General features: G+C 42.5%; 1 protein-coding gene and 1 pseudogene across 5 annotated transcripts in view; one reads left to right on the top strand and one right to left on the bottom strand.

The window, feature by feature from the left end:
• ANAPC1 (anaphase promoting complex subunit 1) overlaps positions 1 to 15,516 on the top strand; it is a 92,886-nt gene extending 77,370 nt beyond the window's left edge. For 4 of the 5 annotated variants that reach the window (XM_078056289.1, XM_036106481.2, XM_036106482.2 and 1 more), the window contains 5 exons: positions 453 to 539; positions 1,760 to 1,855; positions 3,958 to 4,156; positions 10,106 to 10,240; positions 13,947 to 15,516. In XM_078056289.1, coding sequence (XP_077912415.1) covers positions 453 to 539; positions 1,760 to 1,855; positions 3,958 to 4,156; positions 10,106 to 10,240; positions 13,947 to 14,062 — 633 coding nt within the window. In that variant the 3' untranslated portion in view covers positions 14,063 to 15,516. The other variant, XM_078056290.1, reaches the window with a different exon arrangement.
• On the bottom strand, positions 8,089 to 8,427 carry LOC118544623 (protein S100-A10 pseudogene; annotated as a pseudogene).
• Positions 15,517 to 26,415: the final 10,899 nt, after the last annotated feature.

Here is a 26,415-nt window from a genome sequence, read left to right as displayed (position 1 = left end):
TGCTTTCTGTTTCTGAATTTGATTATTCTAGGATCCTCATATAAGTGGAATCATACAGTATTTACCTTTTAGTGAGTGGCTTATTTGAATGGTAGTCTTTTTTTCTTACCTTTTCAGTAGCAGTTCTAGTTTCTTAATTGTTTTTGAGTTAGTTAATGAGGGAGAGGTGAAAGCCTTTGGGGGCAAGTTGTGTAAGCAAGACCTATTTATTATTGGCCTTTTGATAAATCAGTAGCTCATGTTTGGCTTGTGCTAAAAAGCGTCCTGTAACTTCTCAGCAGAACAGGTTGGTGAAGCTCTAGCAAGTTTGTACAGCCTTGGGCTTTATGGGAACATTGTGTGAAAACAGTGAGGTAGAGTTCTTAAAACTGCATATATACTACAATTTGAGCAGTAAGGAAAATAACTTCTAATATCTCACTTATATTTGTTGCTGTTGTTTATTTTTTTAGCCAGAAACAATTTCAGCATTCACTTCTGATCCAGCACTTCTGTCATTTGCTGAATATTTCTGCAAACCAACTGTGAATATGGGTCAGGTATGTATCATATATTTTGCTCAGCTGCCAGACTACAATTTGTTCTTACATTTATCTGTGGACACCACCAAAAAACCCTGTAATATCCATACCTATCTTTGAGGTTGATGACATGCCTTGGGTACATTGGATGATTTTTGCTTGGCAAATGCAGATTTTTCATAGTCTAAAACTATTAAATTCAGTAACTCCCTACCTTGATAGAAGAAACAACTTAAAATTTCTAAGATGTTAATTTCAGTAGGTGATATTTTCTTATGTGCATTCTTGTACTGATTGATATTTTCAGTGTTTACGATCTCTTATTTTTACATAATTTTATTATTTGTTTTCTGTGCATTTTATAACTTTTTTTCTATTGGTCATAAAACTGTTGTTCTCTTCAGGATTCAAAGGGTGCCCAGCAGATCTTTTATTTAATCCAAAGCTTGGATGTAGGAATTTGATATCTGGAATTGATGGCCTGTTGCCTATAAGTGTGTGTAGCTCCAGGAAAATTTTTCAAGCTCTCCAAAAGGCATTTTCCTTGTTTCTAGAAGTAGGATTATGATAGAACCTACCTTATGTTGTTGTTTTGAGGGTTAAGTGAGACAATTGTAACCCCTTTAACTTACTGAATCTTGACTATTTTTAGACATTTTGCTCAGTATTTTATTTAATTTTCTTATTGGATTCCGACTCTGAGGGTAGGTACTTTATCATTCCAGGTTTACAGGTGAGGAAACTGCCACTCAGATACCACATGCCCAAGATCACACAGCTAGTAAGGGCTGGGCATGCATTCAGGGCCGCAGGTCTCTGATGAAGTCCGTGCCTGCCCTTAAGCCTAGCTGGATTTGGTTGTGCTGTCTCCTCCATACCTGTTCTGCTCAGTGTTTGTACTGCATCTTTGTAAATGCTGGGTTTTCTTTCTGGATCTTGCTCTTGCCAGCCTAACCCGAGGCACATCTCTGTGGTGTCCTGTCTGCTCATTTTACCCCAGCTGATCCTTCCTCTCCTCACAGCACTTATATCCATAACTGTCCCTTGGGACTTAATTTTATTATATTTTATTGATGTTTAGTGTTACATTCACTGTGATTTCATAAAGAGATGTCTATTTTACCTTATATATTATTGACTGTAGAGCTTAAGAATGGGCCATAGTAGTTGCTATACAATGTGGAATTGATTTTGGAATATACACTGATGTGCTACAAAAAGTTTCTAATTTTCCACAGAAACAGGAAATTCTGGATCTGTTTTCTTCAGTACTGTATGAATGTGTTACTCAGGAGACCCCAGAGATGTTGCCTGCATACATAGCAATGGATCAGGTATGGTTCAAAAAACAGTCCAATTCTGATGACGTTTCTACTGTATTTTAAATAACATACTGAACAGTGAGGTAAGGTTCCCTGTGTGTCCATATTTTTGGTTTCTCATTTGCTTTTAGAAATTCAGAAAAGGAAACCTTATAAAACTTGAAAGCTCTATATGTAACAAAAAAGCTTAGAACTTATAATGACAGGAATGCCCCCTGGTGGGCTGTCTTACTCTAGGGTTCCCATTCTCCCCTTTTTTTCTCTTTCCTTGACTAGCAGAGGAAGAGCACGTTCCCTCCCTTTCTCCCCTAGCATCCTCCAGTGGTCTCTTGCCTCCGTCCTGACAAAGCCTCTTCATGGAAAAGATGCGAATGAGCAGTGAGTGAACAAACAGTGCCCTAGTGATGGCAGTAATGTGAAATTATGCCTGTGATTAAGCTTGCAAGAGGTTATAATACTAGTATATAGTGATTTAGGAAGCTGGAGTTCATTTTTTTATTATGTTTTATCATTTATTATTATGTTCAGTTAGCCACTGTATAGTACATCATTAGTTTTTGATGTAGTGTTCAGTGATTCATTAGTTGCGTATAACACCCAGTGCTCGTCACAACATGTGCCCTCATTAATACCCATCACCGGGCTATCCCATCGCCCCACCTCCTTCCCCTCTGAGTTCATTTTTAAATTTCTCTTGTGTTATTGCTGTTTTAAAAGAACCTAAAAGTGGTAATGCAGAAAATGATGCTTAACTGCTTCCCTAAAGGATCAGACCAATTTATTCACTTTAGGTTATTAGTAATACATACGACTTTTTTTTTTTAATTAACATATAATGTATTATTTGTTTCAGGGGTACAGGTCTGTGATTCATCAGTCTTACACAATTCACAGCACTTACCATAGCACATACCCTCTTCAGTGTCCATCACCCGGCCTTGTTTCCTGAGATTAAGAGTTTCTTATGGATTGTCTCCCTCTCTGGTTTCATCTTGTTTCAGAGAAAGACAATTATCATATGCTTTCACTGATATGAGAAATTTGAGAAACAAAATATGACTTTTTAGTAGTATCATACCTTTCAGACCCAAAATTGCAGTTAAGCTAAGCCAGTAGTTTTCTAACTTGGCTTAAATTTATATGAGGAATCTTAAAAATACAGATCTTCAAATCCCATTCTGTATCATCTCCTGAATCAGAATTTCTGGGATGAGTTCCAGGTCTGTGGTTTTAAACAATGCTTTAAGTGAGTGTGACATGATGAGTTCACAGATAAGCATGTGGGACTCAGTGTCTAAAGCCAAAGGAAGTAATTCCTAATGGCAAAATAATCTCTATTGAAAAGTAGGAAAATGACATTTAGGCAGGGGAGAATTCCTCAAAACCTGAAAATCACATTTTGTTAAGTAATATTCTTATTAAAAGGCAAGTTCTAATATAACCAGATAGGCCCAGAATGGCATTATTGTCTGATATCCATCCACATTTTTTAATTGGAAAGTATGAGTATGTGATGTCCACACTGACATTGCTTCTCACAGGGCCTCTCCAGATAGCAGCCAAGTAATGAGTTGTTTTTCTTTTGTTGGCTCAAAGTGTTCCCTTTTTATGCTCTGAACCTTTATCCCTTCACTGTCATGGGCAGGTGTCTACAAAAGGACATCCCTGCTGGTTGCAGCCATGGTGACTTTGCAGATGGGTCCCAAGAGCAGTATTATCAGTAATATTGTTTTGCCTTCTGACCCCTGGGATCCCTGGCCATGTCATTGTACTCCACTTGGGTTTCCCAGAGGTGACTGGCAGTAGACCTAGTGGGTCTTCATTTTTCAGAGTCATTGAGCCAAGAATGAGCTCATTTGCGTTTGTTGCTTTTATCCAAAAGCTGTTTATGTGGGGACCATATTGAAGAGAGTGGACATGTATCTGCACCTAGTGGAGGGTTCCTCTGTGGGGCTGACTACATCAAAACATGGAATGGATTCCCCTCTGCTCTTTATTGATATATGAGCCATATTTTAAAAATCCTCTATTATACAACTCTGAGGAAGAGACCATTAGAGCAATTTCACTCTTCCTTTCATTAAGTGGACTGCTGTTCCTTTTGTCTCTTCAAGGCTATGAGAAGACTAGGAAGAAGAGAAATGTCTGAGACATCTGAACTTTGGCAGATAAAGTTGGTGTTAGAGTTTTTCAGCTCCAGGAGCCACCAGGAGCGGCTGCAGAACCACCCTAAGCGTGGGCTCTTTATGAACTCTGAGTTCCTCCCTGTTGTAAAATGCACTATTGATAATACTCTGGACCAGTGGCTACAAGGTAATAATAGCATTGTGCCCAGTGCTTTTTTATTTTTTTATTTCTTTAAATTCTTTCTTTAAATTTAGTTTAGTTAACATATAGTGTATTATTAGTCTGAGGGGTAGAATTTAGTGATTCATCAGTTATATATAACACCCAGTGCTCATAACATCAAGTGCCCTCCTTGATGCCCATCACCCAGTTACCCCATCCTCCCACCCACTTCCCCTCCAGCAACCCTCAGTATGTTTCCTAGAGTTAAGCATCTCTTATGGTTGTCTCCCTCTCTATTTTCATCTTATTTTATTTTTCCTTTCCTTCCCCTGAGGTCTGAGATTTATTTTTCCTTTCCTTCCCCTGAGAAAACGGCTGTTTTCTTCCCAGTTTTTGTACCTCTGCCCTGTGTACACTGAAAACTTGATGTGTGCTTAGGGTGAATGTTTATTTTACCAGCTCTGTGAGTCAGTCAGTGGGAACCTGGGACATCATGTGACTATGGCTTGGAAGTACAGACTTGTGATTGCAGGGGAATTGTGAAGTTACTCCTAATAGTGTAGAAGTAATTGTGCCTCACATGAAGCAAATGATTTTGATTTTTGGAAACCTGTCTGATGTTTGATGTATGTCTGAAATGGAGTTTTAGTGAACTTCTTGCTCCTTTTGTTTTCTTCAGTTCATTCAAACATACCTGAAAGCAACCTGTTTGGGGTAAATACTAACCCTAGGAATAGCAGTAGTAATAATTCTTGATGTTTTAAAGCTGTTAGTAATCAGTAGAACCTGCATTTGAATATGATTAAGGTAAAAACTATCTACTGTAATATTAGGGAATAAATTTCTGAAAAAAAAAATTAAACCGGATTGTGAGAGGTATACATGGAAAACAGCAATTTCAAACTTCTAGTGTTTGATTAACACCTACATTGTTCTATCATTTTCTCTTAGAATTCGAAAGATTATGTAGTTTTAAAATGTTTTTAAAAATTTCAATTTTGTTCTCATTTTTTGGGAAAAATACAAGTTATTACATAAATTTTGATATTTTGTTTATATTCAGTTCAGCATTTGATCGCCTATGGCAGACCTTTGCTGTTGATAAGAAGTATGTCCTTCAACCTTTGTAGAGTCTCTGATTTGCACATTTCATATCAGTAATGAAACTTTGGCAGTGACTACAGCAGTCTCTATAATACTGCCCTGAATTACTTTTTTTCTTATTGCTCTTTAGGGCATTTGATAGTTTATTACAACATTGTTCTCTACCAAATTTGACTTGCTGCTGTGATTGCCAAAAATATGCATTTATTTTTTAGTGAAGAACCATCACTTTTAAATTGAGGTAAAATTGATTCCAAGTTTGCATTGGTTTTAATATAATGCATTATATTAGTTTCATGTGTATATCATCATAATTTGATATTTGTATATACAGCAAAGTGATCACCATAGTAAGTCTACTTACAGTTACCATCCATCACCATACATTTGACTCCCTTCACCCTTTTTATCTACCTCTAGCCCCCTTCCCCTGTGATAACCACCACTCTGTTCTTTGTATCTATGAGTTTTGTATTTTAGGTTCCACATATACACGAAATCATACGGTATTTGTCTTTCTCTATCTGACTTATCTCACTTAGCATAGTACCCTCAAGGCCCATCCACATTATTGCAAATGGCAAGATTTCATTCGTTTATATGACACAGTATTCCATTGTGTATATATACCATATCTTTATCCATTCATCCATTGATGAACACTTAAGTTGTTCCATATTTTGGCTGTGGTAAATAATGCTGCAACTAACTGAATATATTTTTGGTTTAGTGTTTTTGTTTTCTTTGGATAAATACCCAGCAGTGAAATTGCTGGATTATATGGTAGATCGATTTTTAATTTTTTGAGGAACCTCTGTACTGTTTTTCCTAGCATGTGCACCAGTTTGCATTCCCAACAGCAGTGCAAGATAGTTCCCTTTTCTCCACATTCTCTCCAATACTTGTTATTTCCTGCCTTTTTGATAATAGCCATTCTAACAAGTGTGAGGTGATATCTCATTGTGGTTTTGATTTGCATTTCTCTGATAATTGGTGATAATGAACATCTTTCATGAGTCTGTTGGACATCTTTATGCTTTCCTTGAAAAAAATGTCTATTTGGATTCCCTGAACATTTTTTTTAAAAGATTTTTTAATTTAATTATTTGACAGAGAGAGAGAGCACAAGCAGGGGGAGCAACAGGCAGAGGGAGAAGCAGACTCCCTGTAGAGCAGGGAGCCCGATATGGGGCTCGATCCCAGGACCCAGAGATCATGACCTGAGCTGAAGGCAGACGCTTAACTGATTGAGCCACCCAGGTTCCCCTCCCTGCACATTTTTAAAAAAGATTTATTTATTTTAGAGAGAGAGAGAGCATGCGAGTAGGGGGAGGGGCAGAGGGAGAGAGAGAGACTCTTAAGCAGACTCCCTGCTGAGTGTGGAACCCCACATGGGGCTCGATCTTCTGACCCTGAGGTCACGACCTGAGCCAAAATCAGGAGTTGGATGCTTAACCAGCTGAGCTACCCAGGCAGTCCTCCCTGCACATTTTTTAATTGGATCTTTTTTTCTGTTGAGTTTGAGTTTTTTATATATTTTGGGTATTAACCTCTTATTGAATATATGATTTGCAGATTTTTTTTTAATTTAGTAGGTTGCTTTTTCATTTTGTTGATTGTTTCCTTTGCTGTGCAGAAGCTTTTTACGTAGTCCAACTTGTTTAATTTTGCTTTTGTTGCCTTTGTTTTGGGAGTCAATTCCAAAAATTCAACACCAAAGAATGATGTCAAGGATCTTTACTTGCCTTTGTTTTTTTCTCGGGGTTTTATGGTTTCAGGTCTCACAGGTCGTTAATCCATTTTGAGTTATTTTTGTATATAGTGTAAGATGGTCCAGTTTCATTCTTCATGTGGCTGTCCAATTTTCCCATCCCCATTTATTGAAGAGACTATCCTTTCCCCATTGTATATTCTTGACTCCTTTGTTCTAAATTAATTGACCTTACATGTGTGTGTTAGTTTCTGGGCTCTCTGTTCTGTTCCGTTGATGTATGAGCATTTATGCCTATTTGGCTAGGACTTGCACTACTATGTTGAATTAAAGTGGCAAGAGTGGGCATCCTTGTCTTGTTCTTTGTCTTAGAAGAAAAGCTGTTAGCTATTCATAGTTGAGTATTATGTTAACTGTGGCTTTGTCCTATGTGGCCTTTATTATGTTATGTTGAGGTACATTTCTTCTATACCCACTTTGTTGAGTGTTTTTTATCATAAATGGATGTTGAATTTTGTTAAATGCTTTTTCTGTATCTATTAAGATGATCATGTTATTTTTAGCCTTTTTTTTATTTGAAGTAGTTTATTGATTATCATTAGATGTAATGTTTAAAATGTTTTAAAGATGAACGGTTTTAAAGTAACAGAAAAATCAAAATAAATGAGACTATTCTACATTTGGAATAGGGAAATAATGATTTCCTCTTAGTTTATTAATAATTGCTTAATTATCCTTTGTTTTGTTATTGTGCTGTATCACTCTGATTTGTAGATGTTAAACCATCTTTGCATTCCTGGAATAAATCCCACTTGGTTGTGGTGTGTGTGATCTTTTTTTAAAATATTGTGTTTTGTTGTTATTGTTGCTGTTTTGAGGAACTAAAAAAGAATTTATTTATTGAGGGCAAGAGGATGCAAGCAATATAAAAATCAAAAGTTTATCTAGCTTTCACTGTCTTTTCTTTCTCTGCTTGTCAAATGTTAGATTTTACTTGTACATTTTCTGAGGATCCTGATCTGTTCAGTCAATCCTTTATACAGGCAGAATCTGTGGGGCAGATTCCTTAAGAGACCCTTAAGAGTCCTTAAGAGACCCTTTGGGAGAACTCTCATCAGGCAGGAATGTTGCTCAATGCCTCCTACTTCTTTCTCTTCTGCTTCATGTATACTACAAAATACTCATTACATGCGATGGTGAGCCCAGCAATTAGTGAAAAGAAGCTCTGGAAGTCCACTTTCCCATCTCAGCACTGGTCCAGGTCCAGGTTCTTCATTATTTTGTTCACAGCCAGAGAGTCTTTTTGATTTTCCAGATATCCAGGGAACTGCTTTTCCATGAGTACTCTCAGGTCCTCCTTTGGTAAATAGCCTTTATCCCCACCAAACTTGTGGAACATGAACATCATGGTTTCCATGGCATGTTCCATTTGAGATAGCATTTTGGTGAGGTCTTTTGAAACCTTGGCCATAGGTACAGTGGGGACCCCTTTTGATGTATTGTTGAATTCAGTTTGCTAATATTTTGTTGTTTGTAATTTTCTTTTTTTGTAGTGTCCTTGTCTGGTTTTGGTGGTAGGTTAATGCTTGTAAAATGAGTTTGAAAGCATTCTCTTCTCCAGTTTTTGGGAAGAATTTGAGAAAGGTAGATGTTGAATTTTCTTTGAATGTTTGGTAGAATTCACCAGTGAAGCCATCTGGTCCTGGACTTTGCTTATTGGGAGGTTTTATATTACCAATTCAGTCTCTTTACTAGTAATCAGTCTATTCAGATTTTCTATTTCTTTATGTTTCAGTCTTAGAAGACGTATGTTTCTAGGACTTTAACTTTATCCATTTCTTCTAGGTGGTCTCATTTGTTGGTGTGTAGTTGTTCATAGTAGTCTCTTATGATTTTTTTGGTATGTTATAATTTCTCTTCTCCCTTCTCTTATGGGGCTGTTAAATATGCTGCTTTCCCTCCCTAGAACTTTTTCTTTCATTCTCTGTCTACTCAACTTATATTCATTCTTACAGCCTCAAATTAAGTGCCCCTTTCTCATAGGCCTTCTAAGACCACACTACTTCAGGCAACTTCCCTGCCATTTTATTTCTTTCTGCCTCCCTCCTTCCCTGTCTTTTCCCCTTCCCCTCCCCCCTTCCTCTCCCTCAACTTTTCTTTATGTATCAAAATGCCTTTGTCTACAAGTAATAGAGGGCCTAACTCAACCTGGCTTAAACAGTAGGGACACATATAAGCTTACATTATTGGAATAGGTAAGGTGGTCTAAGGGTCATCTTATTTTAGTGTCTTCAGCTCTATTTCTCTGAGGTTCCATTATTTATACTCTGTGCCATGGCTTTATCCTCAGAATGCTTTTTCTCATGGTAATAAAATGGCTGTTCCTTGCCTCAAGCTCAGCGTTTTGCAGAGGAAGAATAGAGTTGCTTCTAGGAGTGTTGCCATAATAGTGAGGAAATTTCTTTCTCAGACGCCTCTAGCAAAGAGACATCTCCTCATGTCTCTGGCTTGAATTGGAACACATGCACATTCCTCAGTCAGTCCCTGTGGCAGAGAATGTCTCTTACTGAATAGCTTAGGTCTGCCAGTTTCTGAACCAATCACTGTGTTGAGAATGGGATTGCCTTGATTGTCCTGGAACAGTGGTTCTCAAAGTGCGCTCTCTGGGGCAGCAGTAGCATCACCTGAGAACTTGTTAGAGATGTAATTTTTCTGACCCCATCCAAAAAACTCTGGGGATGGGGCCCACTCATCTGTTTTAATTAGCTCTCTTAGGTGATTCTGATGCGCCTTAACGTTTGAGAAAGTCTGGCTAATAGTAATCAGGATCCAGTTCTGGAGCTGAAGTCAGTCCCCTCAAATGTTATATACTGCAGGGAAGAAGGGTCGTAAAATGGGTGTTTGGAGAGACAACCTCAGTGACCACTACCCCTTTATAGCACTCATCACAATTTCTAATTATGCATTTGTTTGTGTCGTTGTTTGTGTAATGTCTCTGTCCCTTACAACACTTCATACTCTGTGGTGACAGGCACTCTGTCTGGCTTACCACTGTAGCCCTAATGCCCAGCATATTACCTGTCCGGTGTATGGTAAGTACTTAATGAGTTCTGGATAAGAAAATAAATTGCTTCAGTTCCATTTGTGTTCTCTCACAGCTGGGGGTGATATGTGTGTGCACGCCTACCTCAGTGGGCAGCCCTTTGAGGAATCTCAGCTGAGCATGCTGGCTTGTTTCCTCGTCTACCACTCAGTACCAGCTCCATGGCACCTGCCGTCTATAGGACTAGAAGGTAATTGCAGATCTAAATCCTCTTCAGTACCTTTATTATTGACTCCCTTATTTTTAAGTTTCTTGGTTGGAGGCATTTCTGGTGAGTTATTTTCTCTAGTTAGGTTTTGGTCTTCATTCATGTTTGGGTGTTATTGTTGAGAACTTTTTCTAAAAAGACGATCTGAACTTTATACATGCATAAACTTTTATTTACATTCAGAAAAGGATGGGTTCTTCTTCAGAGAGCCCCAAACACCAGTATATACTAATAAATAAATTAAATGGTTATGTTATTTTTCTTTCTTAATTTTTATTAAAGTTATTTTTATTTTTATTTTCTGGGGTTTTAGTTTGGATGTTTCTTTTTAATCACATAATCTTAATTTCTAATATTATAAAGCTTTAAAATGATCAGGTACCTGATTTTATATGAATTTGAAAGTTTTTGTAATACAGAGTTTAAAGTATTAGCGCCTCACTATATTTTTCAGAATATGTAATCAGGTATGGAGTTTGCCCAGTAACCTGAATCATAAAATATAATTAATTCAGAGCACCTTTATTATCACTTTCAAATTTCTGCTTATTGAGGATTCAAAAATTGTTTTTAAGAAGAGCAAAGATTGCTCCATTTAATCATTTAAAATTTAATAACATTACTAGTTTATTGCTGTTTTGACCTCAGATAAAAATGCACTATCTAGAGACTTCTAGTTATAGCCATGATGGAATTGCTTATATTGGACTGACTCTCCCACAAAAACAAATATAAAAGTTTGACAAACTACATAAAACAGCTATTTAAAGGAATTGGTAGCAACCATGCTGGCCAGACTTGATTGAGGGGCCACAATCCCCGTGAGAAGGGAAGCATAATGAGGAAACTCCATATTTACTCTGGCTTTCTCCCAAAGGCATTTGTCAGTTCATAGCACAAGAAGTAGAGTCCCAGCAAAAGGCAGCGGTGCTGCTGGGCAGAGTAGCCAGAGGTTGGGTTAACAATTGCCTGAGAATCTAGAACTTGAGTTAAATCCCTGGTAGGAGGGAATAATAAGAATAATAACTCAAAAACCTGGACGTACTCTTTCCTTGAGACACATACCAAATCTTACACATGCACAGGAAATCTAACAGAAGAAATCTAGCAGAAGCCAGGAGACTAAAAATGTGAGCAAAGATTTCAGCAATAACATAGGGCCAGGGAGACAAAGGGTAGCGTTCCAGGGCTGTCAAGGTGTGAAGTGGCTCTGATAAGCATCCCAGCCATTCTGATGAAACCACAGCAGGACCAAGCCTAGGAGTAAAGGTAAAAAGTGAAATGGACAAGACCTAAAGTTAGCCTCAGCAGAACAGAGGAGATCTGTTTGCATTCTGCCTGTCTTCTAGAAGAAACCATAACCTTCTTAGGAGGAACAAAGTATATCCTGAACCTTTATACTTTTTAATACACAGTATCTAGTGTTGAATAAAAAATTACAAGACGTAACAAGAAAAAAGGTAACAGAAACTGACCTATATGTAATTTAGATATTATAGTTACTAGATTTGGATTTAAAATAACTATAACTGGCGTGCCTGGGTGGCTCAGTGGTTAAGCATCTGCCTTCAGCTCAGGTCGTAATCCCAGGGTTCTGGGATTGAGCCCCACATCGGGCTCCCTGCTCCGTGGGAAGTCTGCTTCTCCCTCTCCCACTCCTCCTGCTTGTGTTCCCTCTCTCGCTGTGTCTGTCTCTGTGAAATAAATAAATAAAATCTTTAAAAAAAAAAAAAAAGAATAATATTTCCAAGAAAATAGATGAAAAGATAAGAGAATTTCACCAGAAATCTGGAATCAATAAGAGTTAAATGGAAATTCTAGAATTGAAAAATATAATTGAAATTAAGAATTCAGTGTATGGATTAAGTAGCGTATCAGACACAGCAGGTAAATGAACCAGAAGGCAGGTGTGTAGAAAGTAAACAAATTAAGCACAGAGAGGATGGATTGAAAATACAGATAAGGAAAATGGTGGAACATGGTGAAAAAGTCAAACATGCACATAGTTGAGATCCCAGAATAAGAGGAGAGAGAAAATGAGGTAGAAGCAATGTGTGAAGAGACTAAGGTTAAGAATTTTGAAAAATGGAGAATGGACATCAACTTATAGTGAACCCTAAGCAGGATAAATATGAAGAAAACCACACATAGTCACATAATAGTCAAACTACTAAAAACAAAAGAGGAAACAATTTTCAAGCATAGACTTCCATTTCCAGCCAGGATGGGGTAACAGGGATCTTATTTACTGTCCAGCGTGGAACCAAAAAGACTGGACAATGCTTATGAAGCAGTGGCTTTTGACACAGTGTATACTAGGTAATGAAGAACAGTGATCCCTGAGAGATGAAGAACAATTGTGATAAGCCCTATGATTGCCCCAGCTTATAACCTTGAGAGGTCCCAGACTGTGGGGAGGAAGCAAGAACCTAGGTGGAGCCTGGGAGACTCCGTGAGTTGAGGTGATATAGCTGAGAGTACAGGGAGGCCAGAGTAGCTAAGAGTTTACAAGATGAAATGCCAGAGAGGGGAGAGCTACACAAAGAGAGAATGTCAGACATCTGCAGAAGGTCCCCCTCAACTATCAGAAGAGCACTTACTGGTCAGCACATGCATGTGAAGAAACTATTTGAGGTTGGGGGGAGAACTGTCTACATGGGTTAGAGGACACATTACCAATTGCTTATACAGGTTCAGGAATAGTGCCTGTTCCCACAACTTCATAATTTAAGGGGCCATAGATACTCAGAATGGTCTTGCTGTAGTAATGGGAAATATTTAGCTGTAGACTAAATAGACCTGAGTGTATTCTGGTCCCACCTAGCAAATCTTAAAAGCATGGCACTAAAGGATCAAACTGTTTTTCAAGAAATGTAATTCTAGAACAAAGCCCAAGAACATAGAAATACAGAAATATCCAGCACCCAACAAGGTAAAATTCACAATATCTGGTATACAAAGAAACAGGAAAATAGGACCTATAATGAGATGAAAAATAATTCAACGGACCTGGAATTGACACAGATGTTTGAATTAGCAGATGAGGACATTAAGACAGTTAAAAGAGGGAGTAGTTTACAATTGTATGTGTTGGGATGGAGGCAAAAAGGAAGATGATGCTTAATAGGATTTTCAGGTTATACACTTCCTACTTCTTTAGAGCAGTGGTTCTTTACCTTGACTGTGTATCAGAATCACCTGAGCAGCCTTCAGACCTCCAGATGTCCAGGCTGTACTCCACATAATTATGTTGGAATCTCTTTGGGACCACGGTTGAGAACCTTTGCTTCTTAGAGGTTGAGGCATTAGATTAATTTCTGTGTTACTCATTTTAAGCCTGTGTTCTGTTTTTAGATACATACTGGAGTATATAGATTATGGTAGTTGAAAGCAGATAGGCACATTTATTAATTATATTTAAGTAATATATAATTAAATATTAATAGTTTCAGATGTGTTTACAGGTCACTGAAGTACAAAATGGATACATTTACATTTTTATATCAAATTATTTTTTACAGTGCATTTGGGAAATTAATAATTTAAATATTATCTTTGGGGAATTGTTTTCAAAGGGAAGAATGTCAGCTTTAAATGTAATTGTGTGTCTGAAGCTTCCTTGAAAGGAGTGTACAGCTGAATTTATTTAGAAGTGTGACTACCCCCCCTCCCATTTCCATTTCTTTAGGGAGCACAAGCTTTGCTGAACTCCTCTTCAAATTTAAACAGCTGAAAATGCCAGTGCGAGCTTTGCTAAGATTGGCTCCTTTGCTTCTTGGAAGTCCACAGCCAATGGTTATGTGATCAGCTCTGGTGGTAAACCTACCCTGAAACATGACCCAACAACAAAGCTAAAGAAACATTTCTAAGTTTTATAATATAACTAGGGGGAAATGAGCTGCACAAACCTCAGTGTATTTTAAAATCCAAGTGTTTTAAATATTCCAGAGGCTCTGTTGCTGTCAGCATTAACATTATATGATATATAGAAGTGAGTTAAAATTTACTTTTGTAAATAAAGTTTTTTGGTTTGTTTTCAAAACTCTTTTTTTAGTATATGTGCTGCCGAAGCGAGCACTGTTTTCGAAACTCTTGATGATTATTTTAGTTTGGGATTTCAGAGACTAGAATAGTGGGGGCTGGGGTGGATATTCATTTTTAATCTTTCAACTATGGTGATTCAGATGAAATGACTATGTTCAGATCTGCAAGGTTTTTAAAGAAGCTCTGTCATCAAGTTTTACTTTCTGCAGCAAGAAAATGGCTTTTAGCATCTCCTCTAAGATGTCAGTTTTCCTGCCTAAAATTAGTGTGTACTTTCTGTGACAGTGCCAGGCATCCTCATAGTATGAGCAGTCACCTTCAACAGGAGGACAGTCACACCGTAATGAAGAATTGCTCAACGTGAAGCCTGCTCTAAGTAGAGAAATACGCAATTTCCACTGTAGAGAGGTCTTCAAAAGTTGCATTTAAAAATAAATGATGGTCCATTTCCACCCAAGATTTACAGAATGTACATCTGTATCAGGAGTTTGTAGACTAAATAATGATGAGAGAGATTCACATAGAGGCGCCTCCAGCTTCAGGTTTCCCGTATGGGAAGAAGACGACTGCTGTCCAGATCCTGACATGAGCCCTGTGCTTCCTGAATGGCCAGTGGGACCCTAAACTGCTAGAAACGGCAAGATTCATTCCGTGATTTCACATGTCCACATCCTGAATTTTGCTGTTTAGCTTGAAATGTAAAAATCAAAGCAAATAGAAATGTTTCCATTGAGATTTTGGCAAAAACCCATGTGACATTTGCTTCGGAGGGGAAGGGGAGCGGGGAGGAGGGCATGCCTCTAGAGGCATTTCTAGACTCCGTATTCCATCTGCATGCTTGCCCCAGGGACTTGCTCCTGCATATACAGCAAAGGCAAGATGTGGGTGCCTGGGAGGGCAAAATGTGCTTCCCTTTCACACTTAGCTAGTTTTTCTTATCATTAAAACTAAAAGAAAAAAATTAAAACAGATTACAAAAATTCCATTTGAATCAAGATTTAAAAGAACTCAGTATCTGGGCAACTTGCTATCTTCAGTCTCAGTTGTTTATAATTTGTATTCTTTTCTCTGAAGGAGAACTTAAGAGACCATTACTTGCACACTATGTATTCTCATATATGAGGGAGAAGAGTCATTAGAATGTTGTCAACAAAAGCAAAAATCAGGCTTTCTAAGAGAAAGAGCAGAATAAAAGATTGCAGATGGTCTGGAAATAGCATTGTCTTTATAGTTTGGACCTAATGGTTAGGTGACAGGGAGCAAAAGGTATTCTGGGCAGTCTTTTGAATAGACATGATAGGATCATCAAACAAATGAATTCTAGCTATTTATGGGTTTTCAAAAAATTTGGAGAGTAGCTCTCACCATCCAGAATATTTCAGCCTCCTCAAAGTTAGGACAAGGGAAGATCTGGAGAAGTGCATCCGGTTCCTAAGGGTTTTGGCCCAAAATTGGCTGTCACTTCCAGTTACAGCCTGTTGGCAGGAAGTCAAACTGATCCACCTCGTGTGACTACTCTTCCATGTGTCCATGAAGGGGAGGAGAACCGGACGCTGGTGAGTACTAGTTACTTTATGTCTGTCACAGTATGGTTCCTAACTTACTCATAATTCCCCACGTTCATCTTTTCTACTTGCATGGCTATAAATGCTTCCATGGATGGACATAATTAAATAGTAGTTACACACATGCATACTCAGAGAGATTATTGTCTCCCTGAGGGGAGGGGGGCTGATATCTGTGCCCCTCCCTTGAGTAAGATGTCCTGTGAAGAGGTGAAGGCCTGAAATTGTGGGCAGCTCTGAGGCATGGACGCCAGACCCTAGCAGGAGTGACCATTGAGTTAAGCCCTACAGAGCTTCTCTCAGTGCTGCCTGATCTTGAGTAAGGCCACTTTTTTTACCCTTTGTCTAGAAACCAGCTGACTTCATAGCTTATGGTGATCCCAGCTCAGAGATCTTCTGACAGCCCAGAGGAAGCAAGGAGGAGGGGACCTCTCATCGCTCAGCTTGATGATCAGTGTAGAGACCCACTTTGGTGGGAGGCCAGTGTGCCTGTTGGGCACAGGCCAGAGTTTGGAAGCCAGGATTCTGAGTAGAAGCCAGAGCATGTGGAGCCAAGGCAGGAATTGCCAGAGGAATAGATTTGTGTGTCAGCTGTGTGTGTGACATGGATTCTGAGGAGAACCATGTCAAAGCCCAATCTGAGGACAGGAGTAGACCAAAGTCAGGAGAGGATGCTGGGAGCTGAGTGAAGCTGGAAGGCCATGGACCAATTTGAGATCCAAACCAGGAAGACTTAGTTGGCAGCACACAGACTAATACGCCTCTTGTATATAGGGTTGGGGGCTCGTCTTCTGGGTTCCTCCATCCTCATACCACGTTTTGTAGAAAATGCCTAGTTGTATGAAGATCTCTCCAATTCAGCTATGGGGAAGGGGACAGGATTTGGTCACCTCTGTACCCCCAGTGTCTGCAGTGTTTAGCCAGCAGTGGAAGGAAGCAGAGGGGAGGTTGGGGGGGCAGCTTCTAAGAGGGTGTACCCAGGCTGGAGGCCTCTGTTAGCACTTAGCAGCCACCCTGCAGATACCCATGTGGTTTACAAAGGTTCCCAGGTGACTGGCTTTTCCTGCTTCCCAGGGCCAGCCAGGTTTCCCCCACTCTGAAATACATTACTTGCTTCTCATTAGTCATAAGCATGGGAAAGTCTTTATTGCTAAATTGAAAGAAAAGCCCCTAAAACCATATCCTTAATTCTTGCCTGTGGCTAAGGATGGACTTGCCTGTTGGCCATCCTCTTGCTTTGCTCCATGTTCTGTCCTTGAATGAAAGGGAGGCCAGGCTGGGGAGTAAGGGTCACCCAGATGGCAGGACCTTCCGTCTTCAAGCCGCTGCATAAAAGATCAGTACTGGACGATCTCTCTGCCCCTCTTTCTACAGCTGAGCCCCCTGAGGCTCAGGAAGGGAGGTGGCTGGCCCAAGGCTGCTCTGCTCCCATCACAACCCCTATAACAAGCCTGGGCTTTCAGACCATACTGCTTCTAACCCCCGAATCTGGCTCATTATTGCCTCTCTTAGTGCAGTAGATCTAAGAGGCAGATCAGCATAAATTAGAAGGACGTTGCTCCAGTTTGTGGACCCTTCCCTTCTCTGTGCATCTTTAGAAAAACAAAGACCTTTGTGTAATTTCTTGGAATTAGATTGAGTTAGTCTGTGTGCTGCTTTCTTGGTCATATAACAACCATCTTAACTTAAAATGTCTCTTTTAGCTGAAAATATTTCTTCCTATTCCGTGGTACATTATAAAATGAAATAGGAAATTTAGAAAAAAATTTGTACTAGATTCAATAAAATCAGTGAAAATCTATAAATAACTGCATGTTCATAATTTCCACTGCTTTTACTCCAATACTTAGGTGTGAAATCTGTTGCCTTGTCTCTGTAGTTAATGGATCCATCTCTGGTCTTAGATTCAGGTATGCTGCCCTGGGGAGCTGTAGTCCATGGGCTTCCAGAACCCAGATGTACTAAATCATGATCTGGGTAATCATGTCACTGGGGGGATTTATCACAGGGACTGTGTTTGGAAGCTAGTTAGTGCCACTCATGTTCTTTCATTTGTCTTGAGTTCATATTTGTGCCTATTTTTCATTTAATCAGGGCTTTTGTTTGCTTACTGTGTACCATTCCAGAGATTAAGAAGATAGTCTCATCAACTGGAAATGTGGGTAAATGTACACGGCTCTTCAAGAATCGAAGAATCATTAGCAAATCCGTTGTAATTAGCATCCCTAGCTGCAGTCTCTCTGCCTGGTAAGATCTAGATGAGATGAGCACCAACCCCCACTTGATGAAATTTCTGCAAAACCCCAGAGGGTGGTGTGGGTGCTGTCTTGTGTCATCTTGCTCCAGACTCCCTCTCTGCTTCTCTAGTTAATTTTTGTTCGGCTCATCTCACTGTGCCCTCTGCCTGGGCCAGATGTCAACTCAGTATCTTCAGCACCTCCTCCTCTCTTTGCTTAGCTTTTTCCCATGTGGGGCCAGGTAAGATTGTGCCACTGGGAGGAGCCAGTGAGAGATGCCCAGGGGAGGCCTGGAGGTGGAAGAGGCAGCCAGGCCATTGCTCTCCTTCACTGGTCACGGGCTGGCAGGAGGGCAGATGGTGCACATCTGGCTGCGGGAAGCTACCACCAGCTCTGACAGATCCAGCCCTGGATTCTGTAGTGTTGCAGGGGCTTCTCAGTCCTCTGCTCCCTAAACATTTCTGTCTACTTTGCTTCATCAACACCCTTTCTACTTGGGTTCCTGAGCAAACCCTGTGCTGTTAAGTGGGACACGACACAAGTGTGAACTCAGCCCCATCCCCAAGTCCTGTAAAAACCACTCACCACCACTTGGTCTCCCCTGATTTTGCTCATAGAATTTCCGGCCCTTGGCTATCTCTTGAGCTCCCAGTGCTGTTCACTTTCCTTTTCCATGATCAAACCCTCAGGTGTGCTCTGACACTCCCAAGATTTTGTGACAGTCCTGTAATCCATGCGCCAACTCATCTGGATGGTACCAACCTCAGGCCACAGTGGCAGTGACCCCCCCGAGTGGCCTTGGGTTTCTCCCTAACACACTGAGAGGACTCACTGACTAAAGGAAGAATGCACGGTCTTTATTGCTAAGTAACTGGAACGATGTGGGTTGACTGTATATTATGCCAGACTTCTTGGGACTGAGTCACTAGATGCCTGAGTGAGGAGAGAAACGTCGTAGCCTAACTGTTTCTACCTTGGCCTTCTGGGGCTGCAAGGACTAGGTGTCACAGACAGTGAGTACTGTGATTATTTGCAACTGGAAAGTTCCAGAGGACTCAAGAAGAAAATGTTAAGCCCTCATGGGATAGACAGGGTGTATTGCTTCTTGAAAGGAGTCAACCTTTTACAAGACTGGATATTCTGTCCATGCTTGACTGTGAGGTTCCTGGGAACCTTGGAGTTACAAGCAGTTTTGTGGCAAATCAGGCATTTCCATGGGAAAAAAGTGGTGAAGACCTAGACAGTTCTGTCTGGTAACTGCAGTTATTGTCCAGTAATTAGATTTCCTATCTAGAATAGCTGTACATATCTATATATCAATATATCTGTATATCCATCCATCCATCCGTCCATCCGTCAAGAGTGCTGTAAAATCTATGAGCGTCACTGAGCAAATCGAGCTGCAGTGGACCAGCCCAGGCCTGTGGAATTGCCTGTAACACTGGGCACCTACCCCCAGATTCTGCCCCTCAACCCCATCCCAAGTGTCCTTCCTAGTCTCTGAAGGGTTTTGCATCTGAATGTTCCTTACCTTGGTATCAAGATCACAATCCCTACTCTCATTTGAGGGCATTTGCATGGTGTACCCCGAGCCCTCACCTTACTGTTAGCACCTCTGAATGATTTAAGGATAATCTCACACAGAGCTGGGTTTTGCTTTGCGAATCAATCTGAAAATCTTTTAGTAGTGAGTTCAGATTTATTAATGCAAATAATATGACTGATCTCAGTTGAATCTCATTTTTTATATGAATCTCTGTTTTTATTGTGGCGATAATTCTGTTTCTATGTATTTCTACTCTATTTCTTATATTTGCCATGTATTTGATGTTTTCTTTGCTCTCTTAAAATTTATCATATTTATTTGGCATTCAGGATGGCTTGTGTTCTTGTGCATACATTTAACACTTAATATCCTCATAGGACTCTTCTAGTCCCTCTTTTTTTTAATTTAACCTCAGCTTCCACTGCCTTGTTTCTGGCCTAGATGGCACTCTGGGACCTCCCCACCTGTCCCTTAGCCATCCATTCATGACCTCCTCCCTTCTTCTCTCCCTTCTCCTCTCATTTTGAAAGTTGGGTTATTTCTATGATGTCAGAGCCTATCCTGGCATAGGATTCCCCCCTCTTGTTCCCACTCTTGTTTCAGCCTTAGATCCACACATCAGTGAGCTCCGTGCCTCCCGCCAGTCTGCTTCATTTAATTCTAGTGGAGTGTCAGGAAAGGCTCCAAGGACAACTGTCCCCAAGATGCTGATTGCCTAGAATGGGCTGGCCACATCTGTGTCCTCTCTCATGTGTTTCTCCCCTTCCTGTCTCCTCCTCTTTTCCTCATCATCTTCTAGCTGTTTCTTTGGCCTCTTCCTTCAAGTTCCTCCTCCTCAGTGATCCAGGCCTCTTCCCAGACTTTCCGTCCCCTCTCCCTCTGCCTTCACAGAGGCTCCTGCTCTGGTCTCTTGGCTCCTTTGGTCCCCCCTCCATGTTACTACTACACCGTTCCAGGTTACTCAGGGGTTAGGACCTTTGCTGGCTGACACCCACTGGAAGGTTGGGGAGCCATTGTGCTATTCAGGCTGCCATGGTCCTGGCTGTCCCTGCACCCTCCTTCCTGCAGGTCTGAGAAAAACTGGAGGCCCAGTGCTGTCCCTCTGTGGCTCCCGGAGCCTGTGAAGGAGGCAGCAGCTTGGTGTCGGGGCAGGGAGAGGCAGGGGATGGGCGGGGGCTACAAGAAAAGAAAGAGAAATCAGAGCAGAAGGCAAACTCCCAAGTGAGGAAGTTCTCAGTGCCTCACCACGGGTGCGTGTTAGAAAGGAGCCTGGGCAAAATCAGCTGCCACCCTCATTGCTTGTATAAGTGGCCAGATCCAAGAGCGGCCCCTGTAGCCACTATTCATCTCTGTTTTTATTGTGGCGATAATGCAGTTTTCTTTGGAATTTGAGATTCTGGCATATATAGTAGTTGTTGGTCCTCAAATAAGAAGCCTGTGGATGAATTAAACTTTATCCCAAGCTTGGTTTATCACAGAGCACACTTGACCTTCTTTTTCCTAGGGTCAGAATAGGCTCCGTCACACCCTGCAAAGAGGCAGGGGTGGCTCAGTTCACAAGATTATTCTGGTATAGCTGTCTCCCCAGGCAAAGGGTTTCTTCTGCGTTTCACCAAAGATCTCCCCCAACTTCAAGTAAACCCAAATATAGCAACCAAATTTAAACGAAAGAAAACGTATTCGAAAGAGTGTGATGCTGGTCAAGCGTTTGTTTTCTGTAAGTGTGTCATCTGTTATGTGATTTTTCACAGTTCTCCAGGTGTTTGTTGCCCTTTTTTCCCCAGCAATCTGATTTTTGCAGAGACCAGGAGCCCTAGGAGCTCCTTCTGTCTGTGACAAGACGAGACTGACACATCCTAGGGACCCAGCTACTAAGCTTGCTTCGTGTAGGAGCAAATCACATACCACTTTTGATGACATGTTGGAATTAATCTCTCCTCCCAAGAGCCACCAGGCTAACAGCCCCCTTTCCAGAAAAGGTGACTTCGGTGTCTTTCATTTATTTGCTTAAAATTTTCAACTCAGATCAAAACCCTACAGAGGTTTTCATTACTTAAATCAGCATTTCCAAGAGTTCTCGTAAAAAAAAATTTTGACATGCAAATTGGGGATCTGGTATTACATTCATGATTCCACAGTCAAATTCATATGGAGAGTTTTGATATAAACACAGGTAATTACTTTCTTTATCACGGGAGTTCTCAGAGCCCTTACTATGCTAGTATGCACGGAGGGATGCTGTACTGCTTCCCCTTCATGCCCACCAGCCCAGGAGGTGACTGCAGGGGCACAGAGGGTGGGGATGTCTGACCCTGCAGAGCCCGAGAGCACCTGCACTCACCTGGACCACCTGCATCCCCCGCTCTGTTACCTGGGGACCTAGGGGGCACACTGGCGCGCCCGACTCCAGACCCAGTGATGTGGGTTCTGGGCCTGGATCTGAAAGGGAAACAGCAACGTAAGCGCCTGGAGGAAGGGCCCAGCCCTACCACTCGGGTGCTCCCTCTGCTCCTCGTCCCCAACAGACCTCCTCACACAACTCCGGGGTGACCCAGGCTCGGTGCCCCATTGCATGGAAGAACTCCACCTTCAACTTCAGGAACTCCTTGTAGAGGTCTGGCCAGTGCTCCCTGCCCAGCAGGAACTGGAAGATGCTCCGTTTGGACGTGGGGTTGTCCTCCTCCATGTCGGAGGCGATGTAGCTGCCGTGGGAAAAGAGGGGAAGCTTGCAGAGGTCACACTGGAGGACTTAGTGCCCAGGGCAGTCTGTCCAGGAAGGAGGGTCGGGGAAGCCCTATCTGCAGGGAGCCTGGCTCCAGAGAGATAGCAGGACCGTCCTCAGGACCAAGCCTGTGGGGCCCACGCTGTGCTTGGCCCAGGCCAAGGTTCTGGCTGCTCTCCATTTCCCTGGGGCTTCCTCCCTCCGGTCACTCAGTTTCTGAGCAGCAAGTGATGTTTCTTGGCTACTTTCATGATCTTAGGAACTTACTCATTGCCTTCCCCTACCCCATGACCGTGTGACCCCTGAAGGCCTTGTCTGCTCTGTGGCCAAGAGGAACCACTTGAGACCGTCCAGCTCATAGGCATGGCCAAGCCATCCTGATGGGGTGGTGAGGCTGTGGGATGGGGTGGTTTGGGCAGAATTGAGAGCATTCCCCGAGGAGACACTCACAGGGCCAGGAAGAAGTGGATCCTGTTGTACAGGTGTCCAGGCAGCCCGACACGGCCGAAGTACTCCACCACCATGGAAAGCAGGTACTGTGTGGGCACGGAAGGCAGGTGAGGGGTCAGTAGAGGGGGTGAGAGTGTCCCGCACGGGCCATGGGTCCTGCCCCATCCAACGGCCATGGTGGGAACCCCTCAGGGTAGGCTGTGCTGAGGCCCTTTGACAAGTGGAGAGGAACGGATGGGAGGCCAGGAGAAGATGCCCATGGGCAGGGCAGGCCACGGGCGGTGTGTCTTCTGACACTGAGAGCAGGTCTCTCCAGGGCTTCTCCCGCCTGGCCAGAAATCTGGTTCTCTGTTCCTGTCCCCATGGGGTGGTGACTCTGTGGACCCCTCAGGCCCTCATCATTTTGGTGCTGCAGATACCTTATCAGATACTTTGAGGAAAATGTCAGCTTCCAAGAAGCTCTGGATCACGGGATCCTCTGCAAAGGAAGGGAGAAGTGAGGAGGGCCTTGGAGCAGGCCTTCTGGGGGCTGTGGGACACTCCAGAGGGAAGGAGGAAAACCAGAGCCTCCCTCAAGTTCCTTTGTTTCCTGGAAGTGGAGGCAGCGTCCCTTCTGCCAGGAGGGTTGTGAGTCTTAATATTTGTGACAATGGCCACTCCTTCCAGGGAGGCCTATGTCGTGAGTTTCATCTGTGGGGCTTGGATTTCGCTATTGTAAACTTCCACGTGATGGGCAGGGATTTGTTGATCACAGAGATGTGACCTGGCTCTCAATGCTTAACACATTTGCCTCAGGCCAGAGCTTGGATGTGGCCATGGGTCTCTATGACACCACATTTGTCCTTGTCACTTTATCATGCTGGGGCCGGACAAAGCTTCCTGCCGCCTCCCGTTAACTGAGCACCCTGAGCCTGTGGTGGTCAGTTCGCAGCCCCTGGGGGTGCTGGGAGTACTGCCCTCTTTCTCCTGGATCCCCTTGCTTCCTGCAGATAATGACCTGTGCCCCCCACCCCCAATCCCAACTCTGGGATTAGAGTTGTCCCCTGGAGGTACCATTTTCCAGGGGAGACCTGAGAATGTGGGTGCTGTCTTTCCCTCCTTGACTGGGACAATGACACTTGCACAACAGGGAGGATGGAGGAGTCAGGGGTTATTTCATTCTCCTTGACCCTTCTCCAGTCAGTCTGGCTCTCTGCAATAGAACTCTGTGATGATGAAAATGTTCTAGATGTGCACTGTTCACTATGGGAGCCATTAGCCATGTGTGGCTACTGCGTACTTGAAATGTGGCTCATGAGACTGAGAAACTGAATTTTTAAATTTAATTTTAAATGAATTAAATCAGGTTTTAATAGCTACATGTGGCTAATGAATGCTGTATTGGACAACGTGATCACAGTGTTGTCTCCAGAACTATCACACTTAATCCTGCCTCTGGTCCTGATGGCCCCTTCTCAGACAGAGTCCCTGGAGTATCCCATCTCATAGAGCTCCCCTCTCCTGCTTCATGTTCTCCAGGCATCATTGCCTTTGAACAACATTACTTCTCTGCATTTGTCACTGGCTGAGAACAGCTTATTTCTATATGGGTTTGTTTTTTGTCTCCTCCCACCTTGAACGTACAGACAGCAAGATCTAGGTTGTCTTTTCATCACTAATCTCTAAAATCTTAATTGGAGGGAATACATGAATGTATCCCAGTGGGCAGAGGATGCACCCCTTGGTTGGTTCTGAAATGTCTTGACTGTTGAGCACTCTCCACTGTAGCCTCCTCCCTCTCCCTCTAAGAACTTGTCTCAGAGAGGAAAAACTTGCCAGCCCCCCAGCAGAAGCAGGGTCGCTCTGTGTCCGTGCCCCCCTGGACCCTTTATAGCTTAGAGCCTGGGGGGTGGTTTGAGCATGATCCCAGAGCCACTGCCTCCAACATGATCCCCACTCAGCAGGACCCTGAACGCTCCATCCGCTCAGAGCACACACCCAGAAGTCGGTAGAATGCTTCTTGGTCTTCAGGACGGTAACTGGGTCTTCTCCTCTTGTTCATCCTGAGTTTTGTTCCCTCAACATGATTGACTGTCCATATGTTGCTCTTCTGTCCCCTCTTCTTCCAGGACCTCAGCTCAGAGATAGCTTCTGAGGTGGTAGAGTTGGAGGCTGGGATGCTGCTCTCCTGGGCAGCTGCAGAAACAAAAGATTCTGAGTCAGCGTGGATGTGACCCACCTGAGAAGTGGAGTCCTTGCCATGCAGCTCACTCTGAACACTGGGCCTGGACTCAGCCTTGTGAAGACAAGATGGTAAGTGGTCACTCAACAGTAGTTGACACTTCATGCAGGGAAGCTGAGGCACATGCGAGGACACATACCTGCCTTGACATCCATCGATCTCCTCCTCTTCCGGCCTCTCATTCTCCTGGCTCTCTGCTCAGGGACAGCCTCTGAAGAGGCAGAACTGGAAGCCAGAGGGCTCCTATTCCATGGAGCTGTTGGGAGAGAGGAAGGACCCTGTGTCATCATGGCGGGAGGACCCACCTGGGAAATGCTAGGCTCTTCCTTTCCCACTTACGTTGAGAATTTTGCATGTGACATCTGGAGGGATAAGAGAATGACCATCACCCCTTTGCACTTGTCTATAAAGGAGGGTAGGAATTATTATTTCCCTTTCTTTGCCAGGCAAAGGCTGCTCTCCTGTGCCTTTTTCCATGGATTGTTCTGCCTGGAGGATACCTCTATAGAGACAGATGTAAAATTCTCTAGTCATAGATGTCTTTAATAGCCATAAAAGTGCACAGGATAGTGACCTCCCTGTCTCACCCTGAAAGCCCTTTCCCCTGCCCATGCAGACCCAAACACATGAGAGCTGAGAGGAGGAAGGAGAAGTAATGTTGGAGCCATGGTGTTCTGTCAACTTCAATCATTCAGAGACCATGGGTAGAAGCCAGACGATCACACACACCTGCCTTCCCTTCCATGCACACCCTTTTCTTCTGATTCTTCTTTGCTGGGTCCTGTTGGCTTGGAACAGTCTCTGAGGCAGCTAATGTGGAGCCCAGAGGGATCCTGTCTTGTCTTCTCTGTGTACGAAAAGAATGGAAGGGACTCAACCTGATTCTGACCAGGCCATTTCTGTTTGCTTAACCTGCTCCTTGTGAAACCTAATAATAATTAAAATGGCAATAATAGCTAACAGTTATTGGTTGCCTATTGAACTTCCAGTATTGATCAATGCATAAAGAATGACCTCATTCAATCCTTATAATGATCTGTGAACTAAGATGTATGACTTACATGATTTACAGGTGAGGAAATGGTGACTTAACTTGCGTAGGATTTGTTCCTTGACCAAGGCTAGAACACTTCGGATTTGGGATTAGGACTCGTGTCTGACCAGTGCTCAAGGGGAGAATGGCCAGGCGCAACAAGAGTTGTGCCTCAGTCACCCTTCTATGAAGGCCAAGCTGGGTGGCCTGACATACTCAGTCTAGGACAGGAACGAGTGACACTTACCCAGAGTGGACTATCTGGCTCTCTCGGGATCTAGGCCCCTCACATTTACCCAGAGCACAGCCTCAGAACAGTGTGAGAAGAACACTGACCGT

The sequence above is a fragment of the Halichoerus grypus genome, chromosome 10 (assembly GCF_964656455.1).
Source record: "Halichoerus grypus chromosome 10, mHalGry1.hap1.1, whole genome shotgun sequence".
NCBI classification, from domain to species: domain Eukaryota; kingdom Metazoa; phylum Chordata; class Mammalia; order Carnivora; family Phocidae; genus Halichoerus; species Halichoerus grypus.
This window is presented reverse-complemented; position numbering and strand designations above follow the sequence as displayed.